The 19,749-nt window shown below is 39.3% G+C and overlaps 2 protein-coding genes across 4 annotated transcripts; one reads left to right on the plus strand and one right to left on the minus strand.

Moving 5' to 3' along the window:
- Positions 1-1,947: 1,947 nt before the first annotated feature.
- Positions 1,948-14,016, minus strand: smad2 (SMAD family member 2). Of its 3 annotated transcripts, none has more exons than XM_087791384.1 (11): positions 13,574-14,012; positions 11,880-12,263; positions 9,534-9,620; positions 9,142-9,335; positions 8,921-9,055; positions 7,384-7,458; positions 7,238-7,291; positions 6,871-7,083; positions 6,634-6,771; positions 6,046-6,190; positions 1,948-4,388 (listed from the first exon to the last, which is right to left on the minus strand). In XM_087791384.1, exons 2-11 carry the CDS (start codon positions 12,131-12,133, stop codon positions 4,265-4,267), a joined length of 1,419 nt encoding a protein of 472 aa, XP_087647510.1. In that variant the 5' UTR covers positions 12,134-12,263; positions 13,574-14,012; the 3' UTR covers positions 1,948-4,264. The 3 variants fall into 3 exon arrangements, with proteins under 3 accessions (XP_087647510.1, XP_087647511.1, XP_087647512.1); XM_087791385.1 differs by lacking the exon at positions 13,574-14,012 and adding an exon at positions 13,137-13,315; XM_087791386.1 differs by lacking the exon at positions 9,534-9,620 and having other exon boundaries at positions 13,574-14,016.
- Positions 14,017-15,109: 1,093 nt separating this feature from the next.
- Positions 15,110-16,976, plus strand: LOC148079723 (N-acetyllactosaminide beta-1,3-N-acetylglucosaminyltransferase 2). The gene is made up of 2 exons (XM_087792534.1): positions 15,110-15,189; positions 15,594-16,976. The coding sequence occupies exon 2, from the start codon at positions 15,622-15,624 to the stop codon at positions 16,957-16,959; it is 1,338 nt and encodes a 445-aa protein (XP_087648660.1). The 5' UTR covers positions 15,110-15,189; positions 15,594-15,621; the 3' UTR covers positions 16,960-16,976.
- Positions 16,977-19,749: the final 2,773 nt, after the last annotated feature.

The following is a 19,749-nucleotide window of genomic DNA, read 5'->3' on the forward strand; positions in this document are numbered from 1 at the left end:
TCTGAGTAGGGTGTGTGGATCTTTATTTAGAGGCAGGGTTTTTATTGTTCTTCATACAGTCCAGATTATTTTCCTGTGAATAGCTTTGACATCAGTGTGAAAAAGTACAGAATATGTTTGTGGAGTGAAGGTGATTCAGAGAACATTTATTGAGCACAAAACACTAGGAAAAGTCTCATTAACAGCGGCTGGTGTGTTTTGTTATGTTCCATTGGATTGATTTAATCATCCAAGAAGACATTTTTAATTCTAACAGTTTTTCTGTTGCCATCAAACGTGGGTGAGTGGCTCCCTCTAGCGTCTGCTCTGGTGCATTGAAAACGATGACGCGTTATAGTACAACATTACTGTATGTCTTAATTCAGCCTTGCTTGATAAAAATATAATAAAGTAACAGTGGACATTGTTACAAGTTAACAACACCGACTCTCTAAAAATCAACACATTGAATAAGGTCTTGGGATTTTAAGTTTCATCAAGAGTCCTTTTAAATAAGTATGGATCTTAAAATTTCTGCATATACTATACAGTATATATATATATATACACATTTAAAAGAATAAAATAAAGACTTGTGACACAATTCCAATACTATGATATGCATTTCCTTGTTCCATAGGTTATCGATACAATGGCAACAAATTGTTTTTTATCGTGTGCTTTTAAATCAAAATACAGAAGCCATAAAAAGATACAGATTTACAGAGTACATTCATCAGGCATAAAATAAGAGCAGGTGTGTGTTAGGAAAAAAAAGTGCAAATCTATAGGTGCGTACCGGCAAGAATCTGGCGATATGGTATGTATCACGACAAGGGGCAACGATACAATATATTATGATACTGTAGTATCAAGGATATATTTGTATTATTGTCCGGGTACTTGACTCTGGTGTGGCAGAATTTACAGACCACATGAGTCTTAATGAAGTCGTAAGTGCTCTCGTTCGTTTTGAAACCAAAATGTCCAAACATCAGCTTTAAAAGTCGCTGCAGTCTATTGTATAGACTTAGACTTAGACTGCACTTTATTGATCCCTTTGTATCCTCTCATCCCCAGTTAGCGTTGGGATTTCGATTTTCAATTAGTTGCGGAGGACGTAATGACTGATGCCATCTAGCGGCTGGAAGTTTAAAAGAAAAACACTGAATATTCACATGTTTATTTAAAAAAAACAAAAAAACATTATTATTAGGTGTGTAAGAAAATGTCGGAATAGAAAGAGAAACAATATATCGTTGTTCCTACGGTTTAACAATATATCACATTGTATCAGCAGATTCTTGCCAATTCACAGCCCTAATTATTATTATTCATAAATTTTAACACGCAATATTGCAATATATGGTAACAGCTTAAATATGATTTTCAAGCCAAAAATAGTTGTTTTTTTTGTAAATGAAGCGCTCTCCAATATTGTGGAAAAGAATTTCGCATTATATCGCCATAACAATATTTTGGTTACTCAGGTGTTGCAGAATTTACAGACCACATGAGTGTTAATATGCACCGACACAGAAAACTTTACATTAATGAACATTTATCCCTTAAAAACACACATTGGAGGAGTTGGGCTCAGACGGTCATGCATGTGCAAATGGAAATAAATCATTAATTGCTGTAATATGATGGTTTCTTTTTTCACAGCACCCGTTGATTAAAACACGTTTGTAATATGGTTTTCAAAACAAATACTAAAAAAAGTAAGGTTAATATCAAGCTTATATTTAGTTACATAGCCCGGACAGTAGTAGCTATAATGTGTCGTTGCATTCCTCAGTAAGACACTGAACCCAGATTTCTACTGATGGTGAACCGGCTACTGCGTCACAGCCTACTCCCATCAGTGTGCAAATCGCTTATATGCCGTGAAGCTTTACGAGTGCTGAGCAAGCAGAGAAAAAAAGCAAACGAGTAAGAACCATTTAAAACCATAAAATCCAGATGAAATGAGCAAAAAGAGTTTTATTTTCAGAAACAGTTTTATTAGTGTACACTGTCAGAAGTTGTCGGTTTATGAAGAAAGATGGTCATTATCATCATCAGTGTTTGGAAAATAAAAAGTCTTGTCTTTCTATCAATAATACGCTCGGTGGAAAGCAGGAGAGATAAAACAGCATGTTTGATGAAGAAAATAAAAGCACAAACTACAATAAACACCACTAAGTGACATGAAGAAACTTTCGACTCATCCACAAAAGCCTTTTTTTTCCCTCCTTTAGAAAGAGTTTTCGGGGCGAGTTCTTAATTGTCTATCACAAAAGGGGTAAAAAGGGTGAAAGTAGCAACAATGTCTGGATTTACATGAAACTCTTCGCTCGGCTGGAGCGAGGGATCATGGGAGGTGGCACTCGTTCAAGCAAAAAAAAAAAAAACAATAGTTACAGAAAGGCTTCAATCAGATGTCGCTGCATAGAACAAAAAAAAGTGAAACATTTGCATTAAAGTTGGCAGTCAACGTTACCCTGATGATTGGACACCGATGAAGAAGAGCTTCTGTTAACGTGTTCACATGCACCAGACCGCCTTCCGTTGAGGGGAATCAAAAGCTTCAGAGAAAAACCTGGAATGTGACCGTAAAGAGTTGTGTGTGTACACTTATTTACACGTCTTCGTTGTCGTCGGTTTTTCATGTAAACACACTTGCCCTGAAAAAGGAGTGCTCGGTTTCAAAACTGGAATGTTCGATGACGTCACCTTCCGTCGCGACGAAATAAGATTGCATCATCGGATGAGGTGACGCGACGGGGCGAGAAAAGAAAGTGGAGAAACGTAACGGCGATAAATAACTTGTCCTTTTACAAATGTGCGTTCAGTCTTTGGGGGACGAGGACTGCTGGATTCGTGACGACGGCCCGATTGGAATGATCACCTCCGATGGTTACGCTTGATTTAAAAGGCTACGAAAAGCAGTAAAAGCAAAGTGGATTCAAAAGTGGATTTATATCATAAAAAAATAAACGACTATATAAGAAAGAAAGTTTGTGAAAAGCCATAATTGTGCAGTTAAAACTTTGACTTTCAATACTTTAAAGCTTTAAAAGGATTTGGACGACCCAGATGTCGTTGCTATTTTCGTCGAGGGGTGTGGTCTCATTAAAAATGTTAAGATATATATCGAAAAATAATTTCTTTCATTGGGCTTCTCGACAATCCTTTCTGTACATTATTTCCAAGCATATCTGGCTGTTTTCTTTTTTTTTCTTTTTACATCAAAGGCAACACTATTGGACTAGTAATGGTGCATAATTCTGGGAAGTGCAATTACGTTTAGAGGCCATAATCAAGTCCCACGTCACGGAACTATTCCTATTTATATTCTTAGAATTTTAGAGGGAAAGTCGCTGTGCAAGTAGATTCTATCCTCTGTGGCTTCTATGATCAGTTTGTCTGTTGAACAGCAGGGGGCGACAAAGAAGCTGTAGACTACATCTCAATTAGAAAAGACCAAAGTTTTTTAGCAAAGAGTCTTACTCATGTAGACTAGCTAAAGTGTGTGTGTGTGTGTGTGCGTTTGTGTTACTACTTGACCTACCAACTACACTCTCTTGCTTGTGTGAGCACCCTTGCAAAAGTGTCCGCTCTAAAAGTTAAAATACACTTATGTCATGAAGAGAAACTGTCAGGACAAGTGTTTGAAACTACAGAAATGTGTGTCTCTGTGTGTGTGTGTGTGAAATGTTAAGATTGAGTTTTAAAAACCCAGAGCTAAAATGACGCCGCAGGAGTGATTAAAAAAAAAGCGAAGGGAAAAATTAGAATCCAGTTGAAAATTCGGTCTCTAGAACCAAAATATATGTTCATGCAAGGAATCGGCTTTGGTTGAACCCTTGACTTGGGTTCTTCTGAAGGTCACACCTGTGCGTTAGCGAAAACTCTTGACATGAATCCAACTTGTGCTGCGGTCAGGAGGGGGGAGAGGGGGGGGGGGTCAGTAATGGTGAAAAAGATTGTCCTGGCTAAAAAGTTGTGTCGCTGAGTGGCAGGAGCTGCGGCCACTTTCCAGAACAGCACCTCAGTCAAATACCTGAAACGTTGAATTCGGTCCGATATGACATCACTGGCTTCGTATTGCAGGAGAAGTTAGGTCCACGGTTACTGCAAAGTCAGCATGACGATCATCCACACGAACCAAACGTGATCACTACTAAAGTTCCGCTACTGTCCGTGATGTCGCCCCAGGTCCGTTTTTTTTTTTTTTTTATCTACGCGGCTCTCGTCAAAAAGAGGATTTTTTTTGATCGGGCAGCAGTGAGACCTGGTTTTAAGACATACTTGAGCAGCGGACCGAGGGCGAGCCCATCTGAGTCAGGACCTTGTCTAGCCACTGGAGAGGTCCGTTCAGATGCAGCTCGATCCAACATGGAGTGCTGGTGACTGTTTGACGCCTGTGGGGATAGAGCGCAACACATGGTTACGGCACACTGCCGGGACAGGTGGATCTTTGAGGGGATGGGGGCGGAAAATTGGGGAATGTTTATCCTTACCATGTTGCCAAGTGGTTATATTTGGGGATTAGAATAGAATTTTGGAAAATCCACTTTTGCAAGTTAAAATAAAAGTACGACTTATATTTATGCAAGTGAGGTTGATGTCAAAATAAAAGAGAACTCATTTTGTCTTCATTAAGTTCAACAAAATAACCAAAAATGCACAAAATTAAAATGTTTTCCAGCTTTTTGTAATCAATATGAACTTATTAAACCTCAGTTTTTTTATACTTTGAGGTCAAAATTAGATTTCTTTTTGCCCACAATAGAAGTGAAAGCGTGAAGAGAATTCAAACAGACAGCAAAACACGCCGATACAAGCTTTTATAAGGTCACTTGTTTATATGCTCCAGGACTTGATCATTTGAATTGATGCCACAAAAATGTTTTTCTGGGGCGATGAAAAGACTTTTGTCCTCATAGGACTCACGCGCAGATGGTTTTGATCTGCCGTTGACAATGTCATCAAGGACACATAAACTAAACCTCAGCGCCAAATATAGTCGCCTTTATCCTTATTCAACGTTGTGATGTCTTTATGAAACAGAAGTTTCTGTGTTTTGTGGCGTGTTAACAGGGCAGTAAACGCACACAGTGATTGGCTGTTTATTAAGAAAAAGAGAAAATCAAAGACATCAATTAAACAACCGTGCCTCGCCAAGACCCGAGTATATTTATAAAGTGTGTCTCACCAAGTTGTGTAGTGAATATGCTAATCAGTGAAAGTCAATTGACTTAAGTGTTGCAATGACGGCTGACAAAAGAAAAGATCAAATGTGTGACTGTACAGATGATTCAGAGGAGCGACAGCAGGCAAACGGCTTGATTGTGAGTCATGGCGATGTGTTGTGTGAACACACAATGATTAGACACAAACCTCGTTTCGGGTTAAAAAAAAAATCTTGAAAGACTCAGATAATTAGGATGACGATTATGAACAAATAAAAAAAAACATCACATCATCAGAGCTTATAAATCGGTACCGGCACGCACCAAATACAATTATGACAGCTTTTTTTTGGTACCGAATACAAGAGTTCTTGTGGCAGCGTATGCGTGCCATGAGTGCCGAAGTAGAACCTCATTAAAACAAGAACCCTTGTCTTTTGATGAACCTGCCAGTCGACATATCATTTGAAAAACTTTGGATTCGAAACCAGAAGCAAAGAGTGACGGAGGTTTTTAAAAGGCAGACAACTTGAAAAGGTTTAGTTTTTTATACTTGAAGGCTGCTCATCGCCACTGTTAGAATGCATTATATTTGTTTGTTTTTCTTGTTTATTTGCACGTTTAGAAGACAAAAGTAAAAGCAGTTTTGTTACTATACTTGAAGGCTGCTCATCACCACCGTTTGAATGTATAATAGTTTGTTTATTTGGAATGTAAAATGATTGATTGTTGGTTTTGATTATTTAATGAAGTTGTGTACTTGAAAGTAAAGACTCATTCTTTTAATCATATAACTGAAAAGTATCAGTAACAGGTATTGGTATCAACTACTGAGAGGTATCATTACTACACAGTAACAAAGGTATAGTCATACAACACATCTCACCTGTACTCGGCACCCCAACCTTTGACGAAGCTCATCCTGATGGTGCACATGCGCGTCAGCTGGTAGACGGCCTCGAACCCCTGATTGACTGACTGTGCCAACAGTGCAGCGAATTCCTGGTTGTTAAAAATCTTCAGATTGCAGCCTTAAAAGAAAAGTTACATAGCATTAGCCTCATGTTAAGGTGGAAGTGTAACAAGGATCAATTCATTACAACCTCTTAAAACGTAAGCAGATATTAACAAGTTTTTACAATTTGAACAAACCCCCAAAAACTGCATCAACACCAAAGAAAGATATAACTCTAAAGTTGATGAGAACAAAATGTGCTTTAATCTGAAACATCAGTCACATTCAAGTGTCCCGAATCCCTGTCCTGGTAATAATCACGTTAATAATGTGCAAGAATTAAATGTTCCAGACTAAACCGATGATTCAGAGTGAGTGGGTGAAGTCTTTTCCCCATCAACACATTTATCTTGAGATGCTGCAGTTTATGTAAGAAACATAGTACACTTAACGCAAACATGATTTGTGAACCTGCACACATGCACTGTGAGGTAAACACGTGTCGATGGGTAAACACACCTGGTGGGATCTTGCAGACTGTTGCTGGATGCCAGCCGTATCGCTGGTTGCAGTTGGGACTTTGGACAAAAATCGCACTGTCGCTGAGGCATTCAGCAAAAACCTCCCCGCCGATATAATACAACCTCACGCCACGACCTGAGAACGAGCCGAACAACAAGAACACCATTCAAGTCACAAAAAAAGGACAATACGATATCTTTTTTTGTTCATCATTTGATCAGCCGACAGCTTTACCGATATGTCTTCTTGTCATTTCCACGGTTGCATTCCTGTTGACGTTGCTGAGAAGTCCGAGACAGAAGCGCTCAGAGTTGGACGGGTCGGTGAAACCGTCCACGGTGAGAGAAGGTTGAGAAGCATGGAACGTTTCTCCAACTCGCTGGTTGAGCTCGTAGTATGCTATAGAGCACCAGAACGCTGGCTCACTGTAGGTGACTGGCTGGAGGTCTTGAATATACAAAAACAAAGAATAATTAAATCCACAATTTAACTTTGGCAGTTGCTCTTTATCGTGACACCATTGCTCGATTTCAATGCCAATTAATAGTTTATCTTTTAATTTCAGTGCCACAATAAGATAACTTTAATTCCTGTGACTTACCAAGGGCATGATTGACAGGTGAAAGAGGGTTTGGTGAGAGTTCTGCTGGTGAACCTGTAAATCAAAGAGATTTAAGGAGAAAAAAATGGAGGTGAAAAAAATCCAGGTTTGGGCTAGTAATTCTAGCACCACATGAGGCTACTGACCTGATTCCATACTTTGATTCATCTGCTGGTCACTGGTCTCTCCATCTTCACTGATGTAGCCAGGTGGAGGAGTCTCTGGAAAAACATAAATAACAGTAGTAAAGATTTACCCTAAAAAGGACATGAGACAAATAAAAAAAAAAACACTTTGAGGTTTAAAAAACACAGCAAAACTCAAAGTCACATGCTAAGAAAAATTAAGGGCATCATGATAAGTACTAGTACAAATATTACCATATTATTATACACAGGTTGAACAAAAAATAAATAATCTTGAAAAGCTACATATGAACCCCACCGAGTGCCGTCAGAAAAATATGTCCAGCTAAAGTGAAAATAGTACTTAAATATTCTACTCGTAGAAATACACTCTGATCATTTCTTTGACTAAAGTCAGGGTTTCTACTAGGGATGCAGCGATCCAACTTTTATGGTCCGGATAACAAGGCTTTGAGTATCGGCCAATACCGATGGAAATATATTAACCTTCTTGCTACACTGAGACAATGTTATTGTTTGAATTAAAAGTTCACTGCATATGGAATTACAAAACTATTATTAGGGGAACACAAAAACAACACAATTTTAAACACTTTTGAAGAATTTAAAAAGGGATGTAATGGTATGAAAATTTAATGTGAAGGTTATTGTGATAAAAAATATCACGGGGTTGTTGCAACAAGCTCACTGTGTCTGGACTGACACTGCTTCTTTTAGTCTATTTGTTTTTTAACTGCTCATATTGTTTAGCGTGGTGCTTGTTTAGATACTTAATGAATTAGTGGCCTTGAATCTTGTGGTGTGACTTCCCATCCTCAAAAACTGCTTGACAGGCAGTTATTAAAACTGCTTTTTTTTCCCATCGATACCTGATCCAACTTTGATAAGCTAGCTTGGAAAGATACCCGATACCAGGAATGGTGCATCCATAGTTCCTGCATACAAATCATTTCAATTTACCTTCAGTTAAAGTCGCTCAGTTACTTGCTTAACAGGGTGTTGAGGAGCAATGTGTCGAAACATGACGTTTAAATGTATTAGGGGCTATCATTTATCATGTGTTGTGATACTGTTCATACCACACCGAGAGTGGCAAAAAAAAAGAGATTGTGCAACTTTTAACACCAGTACAGATGAAACAAATATGCAAGTATAAAAAGATCCCTACAAGCTCAAGAAGACCTAGTTTATTAGGTGCAGAGTCTAACACAGTTTACGCTGCTTTGCAAGCTGTTGCATTCAGCGCAAGTTCTCCTCATCGTTGATCAGAAAATACTGGGGTGTAAATATAATGAATAAAATCACAGGCAGTATGTCTATTGAAAAGTATATGTAGATGAAACAAAATAAAATGATTGATCACTAGTAAACACTAAATACGTTACATATATATTCACTGTTGAATATATGATTATGCAGCATAAAAATAAAGATTTAAATTGCTTTAATTTTACATAGGTTTAACCTGTGAAAGTTGCTTTTGCAGACATCAATCTATTATCTAGGACACTTGAGTACATTATATTCAAGTACTAACCTGGTATGTAGTTATTAGGAGGATCGATGCCAGCGGGGAAATTTGTATTTTCTGGTATAGAGTTGGTGAAGTCATCTAAAGGTGGAAGCTCTGTCAGGATATCTGTGTGACGTGGGACCAACACTGGCGGCAGCACTGTGGAGAGACAAATTATCAATTAATGAACTTTTTAGATCAGCGTCCCCACATAAACAAATATATCGATCACCGGTTAGTGTTACCTGGTGTTTCCACTCTCTGGTAGTGGTAAGGGTTAACGCAGACTTCATCTTTCTTGAGGTTGAAAGCGAACTGGCATGCCTCGATGGCCCTCAGCTCGTGGTGGCTGTGGAGGTCCGGCCATCTCCAGAGGCGACAGTAGATGACGTGAGGCAGACCTTTCCGGTGGGACACCTGGAGACGCCCATCCAGTGACCTGCAGGTGCATGGTTGCGATATATTAACCGGCTGAATGGAAGTCATCTCAAAACTACAAACAAACTAGTCAAGGTTTTAGCAATGTTATCATGTAATATGTTATTGTTACTTGCTATGAAATGAGGATATCAAGCAACACAATCACAGTGACAATGATTAGACGATGCGTGCGTTTGAATGTGTTGAGTGTGTTCACCTGTGATCATGGTATCCATACATGCCTGAAGAGTCCCACTGCTCTATAGTGTGGCTTGAACCTAGTCCCCATAGATCTGCACAATCGCTACACACATGCATCCACAAACACAGACAAGCACACAAGACAAATGCAAAAAGAAAAGAAAAAAAACAGACAGATGATAAATGTGAGGTGGTGCATTCAAAATTAGAAGGACGGACACACAGCCTCTTATTAGCACCTCGGTCTTTAATAAGAGACGATGGCTGAGTGATGGATGAAGCAGCTCACGCGGTTCGCAGGATCTTTTTTTTTTTTTTTTTTTTTCACACTTTATTATTACAACAAAGGTGCAAAAATATTAGCTGATAAGTGAAAAACGTGATAATATATGCTGCCACTTTAAGGCGCCAAGTTAATCACCATCATGACTAATCAGAGGTTGAGAGTCTCTTCCAAAACACTCTAGTTTAAAGATCCAACCAGCAATCTTTACAATACTAACAGGTCATTTTCTTTCATTATACCCCCCCCACTGGTGCAGTAATTAAGGGGGTCCGACCTGCAACAAACATCCATCGGTATCTTAAAGCACAAACACAAGCATGAAAATGTATATTCTTTTTGAAAACATTGATTTAACACATTCGGAAATCACGACAAGATGGTTTGTGAATGAGAAAAAGAATAAAAATTCAAAACATAGACAATGTGTCACACTTTAAGGTTTGACCAGAACACAGTGATCTTGAAGGTCCGCAGTCCTGATTCAATAACTAGCAAAAGCATCTGGCGAACTGAAACAAACCCAACTGACTGAAAACATTTGAAACCAGTTTCGACCCATATGTCCCTTTTTTTTTTTTAGATGCCTTGACTGAATTGCTGAGCACTGTGCAAGTAATGTTGCAATGGCTTTTTATTTGATTTTGTAGTCAAAAGATGTTTAATAACTAAATCTGGAAATGATTCTTCATGTAACCTTCTGACATCCTCTGTTAAAAAAACAAGCTGCTTATCTTCTTTGATCAACTTGAAAAAAGAGAAAAGATTCTGAGCTTGAAATGTCAGATCTGAACTTTCTCAGAGACCTTGTTTAACATCCTATAACATCTGCTAAACACTCAACTAAATTTTTCTCGAGTTTAACACATTATGATAATAAACCAGCTATTGCATATGCTATGGGTTACGCAATATTTGTTTTCATTTTAATTGCATTCAAAATAAAAATAGATTAAATAAAAGGTTCAGAACAACGACACACTTTTCGACCACCATTTCAGCCACACATCTGAAACCATCTACTCTACGTTTCAAAACCAAACTTTGATCCCGGAACACCCCGCCCTTCCATTGTGCTCATTTTCTCAGAAAAAAACAGTTTTGCTGTCAAGTAGGTGCAAAACAAACTTTTCAGAAGTGAATATATAATTTTTTACTTCATAAAAGCATCAAAAACCATTGTTTGTATTGACAAATGCTTGAGTTTTGATTTGTAAATCACATTTGCATTTAACTTAAAAACAAGGCACCTAAAAAATATATATATATTATGTCTGTTAAATGCGTTCTGAACCCATACTGTAAAGATCTTTTTGGTCATTTTGCCATCCAACCACAGAAATGTGATATCAATATATCAACTTTTGTAGGACAGTCATGCCAATTAAGTCCTTATACAGCCAGTCTTTCTGCTGAGGGACCTTATATCCTAAGCTCCTCACAGAGTCCTGCAAGACCGCCACCTGTCAGCAAAGTATGGTTGCTTGACAGAGACCGATTAAGGTGTTTTTATTATGTTTTGGAAATAGAGTTTGTAATTATACAGTTTGTTTTTTATTATTATTTCGAAACAACTGACACGTGTCAAACCTATAAAGAGACACAAACCTAGAATGTTTGGACTCAAGATGGCAAAGTGAACATCTGCTTCCTCCAATAAGGTTTCACTTCTCCTGTCTTGCTAACGAACATGCCACCGCCGAATAGAGAAGTGGACTCTGTTGTGAAAGTCTCTTTTCTTTGAGTGTGTCGATGCAAAACACCCCCTTGTCTTCCTTCAGATGCGCGTTAAAAGCCTCTGCTGTGTTGGTGCATTGTGGTGAGACGGCACGCTTCGGGACGTTGCTTGTGCATTCGTCACAATATGAAAGTTGGGGTGTTGCCACGGTGAAATGAGAAATGTCACTTTAGACAAAATAACTATCGGAGTAAAACAAGTTTTTGTTGGTGAGGGTGTTGTTTTTCTCTTTGTTGGATGAAACGGTTTCTATCTTAAGTGATTCAGTACGCGTGGGTGAGACAGTGTGATTCTAAAAACACATTAGGGTTGATATAGAATGTGCATTTGTCGTCGCTCACCTGGGTATAGTGACACACTTTGTGTTACTGTTCTGGGTGCTTATAGCTTTCTCCAACTCGTCCAGCTGCCCCGTCTTTTTCAGCTTCTTCACCAGACTCTTCACTGCCTTCTCACACCATTTATCCTCCTGCCCTCCATTCTGCTCCCCAACTCCTCCTATTCCACTCCCCGCCGCTCCGCTACTTGTCGGAGTCTTCTTCCATCCCAGGAGGCGTTTGACAACCGGGGGAGTGAAGGGAAGGATGGAGGACATGGTTCTTGGGCGTATATGAGGGTTTCGACGGGACACGGGGAGTTTCACTGCCGCTCGTAGCGAAATCGCCTCGAAAGTAATTGTGCGTGAACGTGAAACCACTCTCCTGAGATGATCTTCCAGGTGAAACCTAGAAAAGGGATTACAAAATAAAGAGTGTGAATATCATTACAACAGAGAACTAGCCTCAACTGACAATGTTCAATCTTTACACACCGAAAGTGACATAATCTAGCATTGATCCTAAAAGATTACAGACAGAATAAAAACAACATTTGACACAGCATGTATACACATCTTTTAAAAGTAAATGGTGGGATGAAATAATGATCAATAGGTCAGCAATATTTGACATTAAACCTGACGGTTTGGTTAAACTGATTGTGTATAGATATAAAATGCTTGCACAGATCCACAGTCTTGCAAAATAGTTTTTTATTGCCAGTGCTGTAAACACAACATAGGATTTGTTGGCAGTAGCAGTAAGTAATTTGTATTTGTATAGCGCTTTTCCAGACCAGGGTCACAAAGCGCTTAAACAATCAAAACAATATTCAATAAAGTATATTCTTTAAAGGGCAAGATAAAACTGAGAACACAACAGGAGTTCCAGAAAGTCAAGGAAAAGCCTGAACAAATAAAATAAAATAATAATACAATAACATAACACAAAAAATATGTAATAGTAAAACTTAAAATATAAACTTAAATCACATCAATATTTCTTACTCGTTGTCAAGTCTCTTTTCTTGGTTTGAAAAAAAAAACCGTTAAAAATAGATTATAAAAACGGAGGGGATTCACTTCAGTAAATGTTTATGTTATCAACGCAGCCATTACAAAATGACGTCAAACCTCGTGTGAATGTTGTATATAGACGTAAGAGAACAACTGTATAAAAATAAAAATAAAACAAAAAAAACCCGCACGCGTGCTCGGTGCTGACAAAAACAATCCCACGACTTCCCTCTTTTGTCAAAAAAAAAAACAAAAAAAACCTTACGTTCAATTCGAACCGATCCAAAAAAAAAAACGCTGACTACGAAGGCCGTGTGAAAGAAGATAAGTGGAAATATTTTGACTGCAAAGTCTTCTCTTTTTTTTGGGTGAGAAACTGCATGTTTGGGTTACTTCCCCTCCGCAGCACAACACACACACACACACAGAAGAATAAGCTAGCGTCCTGGGCTAAAGACGACTGTTCCGACAACGACTATAGACGAGGGGAGAAGAAAATAAAAAGTCCCAGTAGCATTTATTTATCAGGCACTCGAGGCTTGAGTCCAGGAACAGGCCAAAGGATTTGACAAGAACCGTTTTCCTTTTGTCTCGGAATGACTGATAGTCTCTGCGCCCCCGCTAGCAAGCTTGCTACTTTGTGCCAGACACAAGTCTACTCTTTTTTTTTGCTCAAAGAAGACGGTTTAAAAACGGGCTCACCTGCCGGAGCGGGGGGACGCCTCGGTGGCTCAGGTACCCGTCGGTAAAGCCTGGGTGTTCATGTTGAATTGCGTCCAGGGGGGGGGACTTCTTTTTTTTTTTTAAGTGTATTTTCCAGCTCGAACCGCCGGGGATGATGGCCCCTCATTCAAAGCGCAACCAAACATGCATCACCTCGCGCAAACTCCTACCGCTAGACCCGATGGCTAAGTCCCGCCTCTTCTCTGTTCCTATTGGTCGAGCTCGGGTTTAGTAAATAACCTGTTGCCAGGAAAGGCGGTCATTGGCTCGTGTCGGTGTCAGTCGAAAACGGTGACGTTTTAGGACATGAGTTGGTTTACCTTAATTGTCCTTTTTAAAGGAATATAAATCTGATTATTATAACGGATAACCATCAAACTGTTCTTTTTTTATTTGAATTCAATCTATTTTCAGATTTTTTTTCCCCCCTCCATTAAATCTATTTACGGTTCAAGGTAAAATTATTACCTGGTACCGCATGAATTTATTTACTAAAATGGATTTAAAACTATAAATATGATAGATTAGTGGAGTAAAATAATAATAATAATAATAAGATATTTCTATTTGTTCAGGCTTTTCCTTGATTTTCTGGAACTCCTGTGTTGTTCTCAGTATTATCTTGATCTTTAAAGTATATACTTTTTTGAGTATTGTTTTGATTGTTAAAGCGCTTTGTGACCCTGGTCTGGAAAAGCGCTATACAAATAAATATTACTTACTTACTTAATAGTTTTGCTCCTAAACAATATTGTTCAAGAAAAAACACAACAACCTTAAGAAACCTCTTAAGACGTTTCTATTTGTTCAGGCTTTTCCTTGATTTTCTGGAACTCCTGTTGTGTTATCAGTTTTATCTTGATCTTTAAAATATATACTTTATTGAATATTGTTTTGATTGTTTAAGCGCTTTGTAACCCTGGTCTGGAAAAGCGCTATACAAATAAAAATTACTTACTTACTTACTTAATTCGTAAGTAAGTAAGTAAATTATATTTGTGTAGTACTTTTCCAGAAAGCACTTAAACAATCAAAACTTAACTCAATAAAATATATACTTAAAAGATCAAAATAACACAGAGAACAACAAAAGATTCTCAGAGAATCAAGGAAAAGCCTGCACAAATAAAAAGATAGAAAGAAATTAGATGTTTCTTGAAGGAGTCAGTATTTGTGTAGGTAGATTGGACCTGCTTTCATTAAAAAAATATATATATTTATATGAAAATATAGAATCTTTGCAACGATGGGAATCAAGCTGTACTTAATACAACCCTTATGAGCTCAGATCATGCAAATAGACAATTGCCAGCGCATGCAAATCCCTGCATCTCTGTCAGGGCGAGGGAGCAGCAGCATGTTAGATGTGTGCATCACCTCAGCAGACAAAGGCACAAAGGTAAGAGTCACCTGGGACGCTCTGATGTAGGCGGGCTGGCCACAGAGGGAAGCGTCTGTTGAAAACGACACTTCACTTCGTCAGTGGATGTCATGGAAGTGAGCGACACACAAGACGTGTCTGTCGACTTCTAACCAGCCGATGAAAGGACCAGGGCAGCTGCTGTGGGCGGTTTTATTCTACAGTTTTCTGTCTGGTAAGTGAAACCTCTTTAAATCTTAGAACAATATATTTTTGTATTTAATCATTATCATTTTATTTAAACAAAAATGTCCTTTATCACTTTATTACATGAAAATACGAAGACATTTTATCTGTTCCATGATGTTAATGATCCTCAAATGCATGTATAGAGACTCCCAGGTAACGCTGTGAGTTAGATGTAGTGCAGATAATAAATCTTTTGGGACCATCACCACGGTGATGGAAACTCTTGAGGACTGGCAGCCATGTTGTGCTTTAAAAATATCACCAGTTTCCATAGGTGCGTAAAGGAAAAGTACATTAAACGTTTAAAGATTGCGAGGATGGACAGAGAGCTAGAAAGCTATATAGATAGACACAAAGATAGATGGTTTGATTTTTGATTTGTTTTATCAGCAGGTGTCTCACCTGTGCTTCCTAAGCCATGGGCAGATGCTGCAAATGCAACGGGCGACTGCTGTGCATGTGCCTGCTGCCCTGCATGATGACCGGCCACCTCATCATTTACATCTTGGTCTCCATCTTCGTCACCATCTCCTACAGCCCGCCAAAAATAACCCTCCACTATATAGCACCAGGGATCTCTCCCAACTCCAGTGCCCTCGCCTCTCACCCGCTCAACCCTTTCTGGAAGCTCGGTGTGGACGACACGGCTCTTTGGAACCAGCTCCAGCACACCTGGGATCGCCAGTACAATCCTATACTGCGAGGTAACGTGAGCGGGATGACGAGGAACCCGAAGGTCAAGGTGCAACCTGACGAAAAATGCCGGTCTGAATGCATCACAAACTCATGTCCAATAGTGCCGCTGCAGGATCTCAGTAGCTTCCCAGAACAAATGAGGACCTTCATCAGGTCGATGCACTGTAGAGCGTATCCTCTTCTCATCAACCAGCCGGATCTGTGTACCAGGAACACCAGCAGATATGGAGGAGCCCATCCCATGCTCCTCATGGCCATCAAGTCTCAGCTGGGGAACTTTGAGAACAGGCAAGCCATCCGTGAAACGTGGGGTCGCAGCGGTTTGGTGAAGACGGACACGCTGAAGAAAGGCGCTTTAGTCCGAACGGTGTTTTTGCTCGGACGACAGGACTCCACTTTAGGTCCTCACCCCGACCTCACGAACCTCCTGGAGCTAGAGAACCAGAAATACGGAGACATCCTACAGTGGGACTTCGAGGACTCCTTCTTTAACCTCACACTTAAAGACCTTTCCTTCTGGCGGTGGTTTCAGAAATACTGCGGAAAAGCAGTTTTTATCTTTAAAGGCGACGATGACGTCTTGGTACGAACAGGTGCCCTTCTGGACTACCTGAATAAAAGGTGGGAGGAGCACCAACTCAGGACGGCGTTTGTTAACGACACCGGGTTGAGTTTATTCATGGGGGATGTGATCTATAACGCCATGCCAAATCGGGATCCCTCAACCAAGTACTACATACCTGAGAAGTTCTTCAAAGGTGCCTACCCACCGTACGCCGGGGGAGGAGGGGTGGTCTACTCCGGCTCACTCGCCCTACGAATTCAGCAAGCATCTGAAAGGGTCCGTCTTTTCCCGATCGATGACGTCTTCCTGGGCATGTGTCTGTACCGAATGGGACTGACTCCGAAAGACCATGAAGGTTTTTACACCTTTGACCTCCCGGAGACTCTGAGGCGGAACCCCTGCGCCTACAGGGGGGCGCTGCTCGTTCACAGACGGGGTCCGAAGGAAATATTACGTTTATGGAAGCAGCTCCAGAATCTTTCTGGCCAGTGCTGATGCTTATTTGCCTTCCAAATACGACTCATTGGATAGAAGTAAAGCTGTTTGAAAATGGATCGGAGGGAATTATGTAAAGCAGGTGGAACTATTATGAGCTCACGTGCACTGAAGAGTGGGTAACTGCAGCCCAAACCCATCTACCTCCAGGGTGTTACAAGGAGGTTTTTTGACAAGTTGGGTGGATATTTATACGTGAATAATATATAAACCTATACAATATGTTCTTTGCTGCTTCTTAAAATTTTATCTACTATTGAAAATACATGTTTATTATTTATTTATTTATTCCTTTTTTTTTAATCAGCGCGATCAAGTGAGGTTTTTATAAAAGTATGTCTGTGGTTTGTGTTTTGCCATTTTACAGTAGGCTAGCTGTACAAACAAATGCTGTGTTATGTTCAATTTCAGAAATATTTATTTAATTTATTGGAATGTTTAATGTTGATGATTAAAAAATAGCTCCTGTCAAATACGGTTGTGACCTTGAGGCCTCTTTTATCTATCAATGTATTGTATCTTTTGACTAAATTAGTTACTCTTTATGTCCATGGAACCCACTTTAACATTTGATTGGATGAATCCAACTCACATGTAATCAATGTATTTATTTATTTTTTAAACGGACCATGTTTGATGAGATTCGATTAAACGCGGAGCTCGAACTGTTGCAGTGCATTATGGACCTTAAAGTATAAATGTTAGGAATGCTTTTCACCGGCTGACAGGACGGTGTTAAAGGTCGGGGGTTGAACTCTGGTTCAGGCAAATCATGACCACAGACCTCATTAGCATCCATTTGTATGACCATGACAGCCATCAGTTCATCCACAATTTAGAGGAAAGATTTGAATAAAGCAAAACAACTTTTGGAGCAGCGATGTAGGTGCTGGACAATAATTAATGTTACATTTAAAATAATATAAACAAACATTTAGACATGCGCTAATGGCATTAAATAACAAAAAACATGATTGAAGTTTGGTCAGACAGAAAAGGGAATGTTGTGTTTTGGATTTTTACTCTAAATCACTTAGTTGTTTTTTCTATATTTCTAATTGTGTGATTTTTAACTGTGGTTGTTCCCTCAGACGAGTTACAATTAATTCTGTATCCTGATGCATTTAGTTCGTAACGATACATCAGCACAATTAAAAATATATATTTTCTGCCATCACACTACATGACATTATTTGGTGTCCTCACTAGTTTTTCCCAATAAATAAGAAGTAGTGTGAGTATAATATTCTTAATTTAGACACATTTTGTGACCATTTGAACTTAATTCATATACACAGTGTAGCTATGTGAAGAATCTACTACTGGAACTGTATCACTTCTTGAAACACAATTGAATTAATATTTTCATTGTACACAGTTGTTGAGTCGTGATATTTTGAGATGGATTTCATTGCATATTTTATTAATATTATAACGATATATAAAGCTTAAATACACTTTGTATTTAAGAGTTTGTTATCATAGAGTATGATTAAATCACAAGTTTAAAAAAAAAACGGTAAAGTAAATGTTTTTGTGTTATTCAGTCACGTGTACTTTTACACACACGTTGTCAGTTTCTTTGCATCTCCACTAGATGTCAGTATTTTACGTTAGAAACGCTCGTTTCTCTTCGTTCCATCTAAGCAGTTGTCTATACTGGTGTGTCATGGTCTAACATGTATGTCTATAACACAAACTAAATGATCATGACATGTAATTAAAGTGTAAAATTGACCTCATTTATGGATATCCAAAGATGAAAATACAAGTATATTTCCGCCTGTTAATCTCTCAATGAAGAAAGAAGGGATGGATGTGGAGGTCTGGATAGTGTTTTTACAGTATTTCACAGGTTAATAAAAGCCTTTTTTTATCATTAAAAAATATCTTAGCTTCACATAAAAAACTCCAATACATACATAAACCCCTAAATCTGTCTCAAAATCCATTTCTGTCTGAATTATCTGAATAAGTCTATTATTTTGAATCTGATGATACTACTCATAAATCACCAATGACATTAAAGTGTATCAGGTAGACACTCAAGAATAGATGAATGTAAATGTCAACTATTGCTCCAGATATGGGATTTCAGACTCTGGTTTGGTCTTCAGGCTCGTTCTTTTCTCATCTTACATGTGCAAAGAAACTCTGGTCTTCTCCTGGTGCGAGACCTGGATCTTCTGAAGCTTCATCTCCAACAGCGGTTTCCTTCTAGAGACCTCTTTCTGAAGAACCTCCCGAGCGCTCAGTCGGGCCCGAAGGTTCTCCATCTCACTGAACAGGGTCTTGCTCTCCACGACATGCGCCGCCGCCATCTGCTCCAGGTCTCTCATGCTCTTCTGGACATGCTGGTCCAGCTGGGCCTGCAGCTTCTGGATGGTCTCCTGCGACTTCATGGTGTGATGCTCGATCCTGTCCTCCATCTCCAACAGCTCGTGCTTCTTCTCCTCCACCGCCCTCGTCACCGCGGCAATCTTGATCTCGGTCTGAGACTTCTGGTGCTGGCAGAGGTGCAGCTGAGCTCTGAGGGCCGAGTTCTTCGCCATCATGCTGTCTTTTTCCTGTATGACCAGACCAGTGGAGCTTCTCTGGTAGAAGGAATCCCCAATCTGGAACATTTTCTCCATCATGGCTGAACTGTGCTTCAAACTCACACTCTTTTTTATAAACGTTTTCCCTCTGGAGTGATGTCATCATCAGGAAGGACACTTCAAAGCACACGACTCATGACATCATCTTTAAAATGGGTCTCCTGGGATAGTGAGGAAGGTTGAGAGTTACTGG

The sequence above is a fragment of the Callionymus lyra genome, chromosome 5, assembly GCF_982586985.1.
Source record: "Callionymus lyra chromosome 5, fCalLyr1.hap1.1, whole genome shotgun sequence".
NCBI classification, from domain to species: Eukaryota; Metazoa; Chordata; class Actinopteri; order Syngnathiformes; family Callionymidae; genus Callionymus; species Callionymus lyra.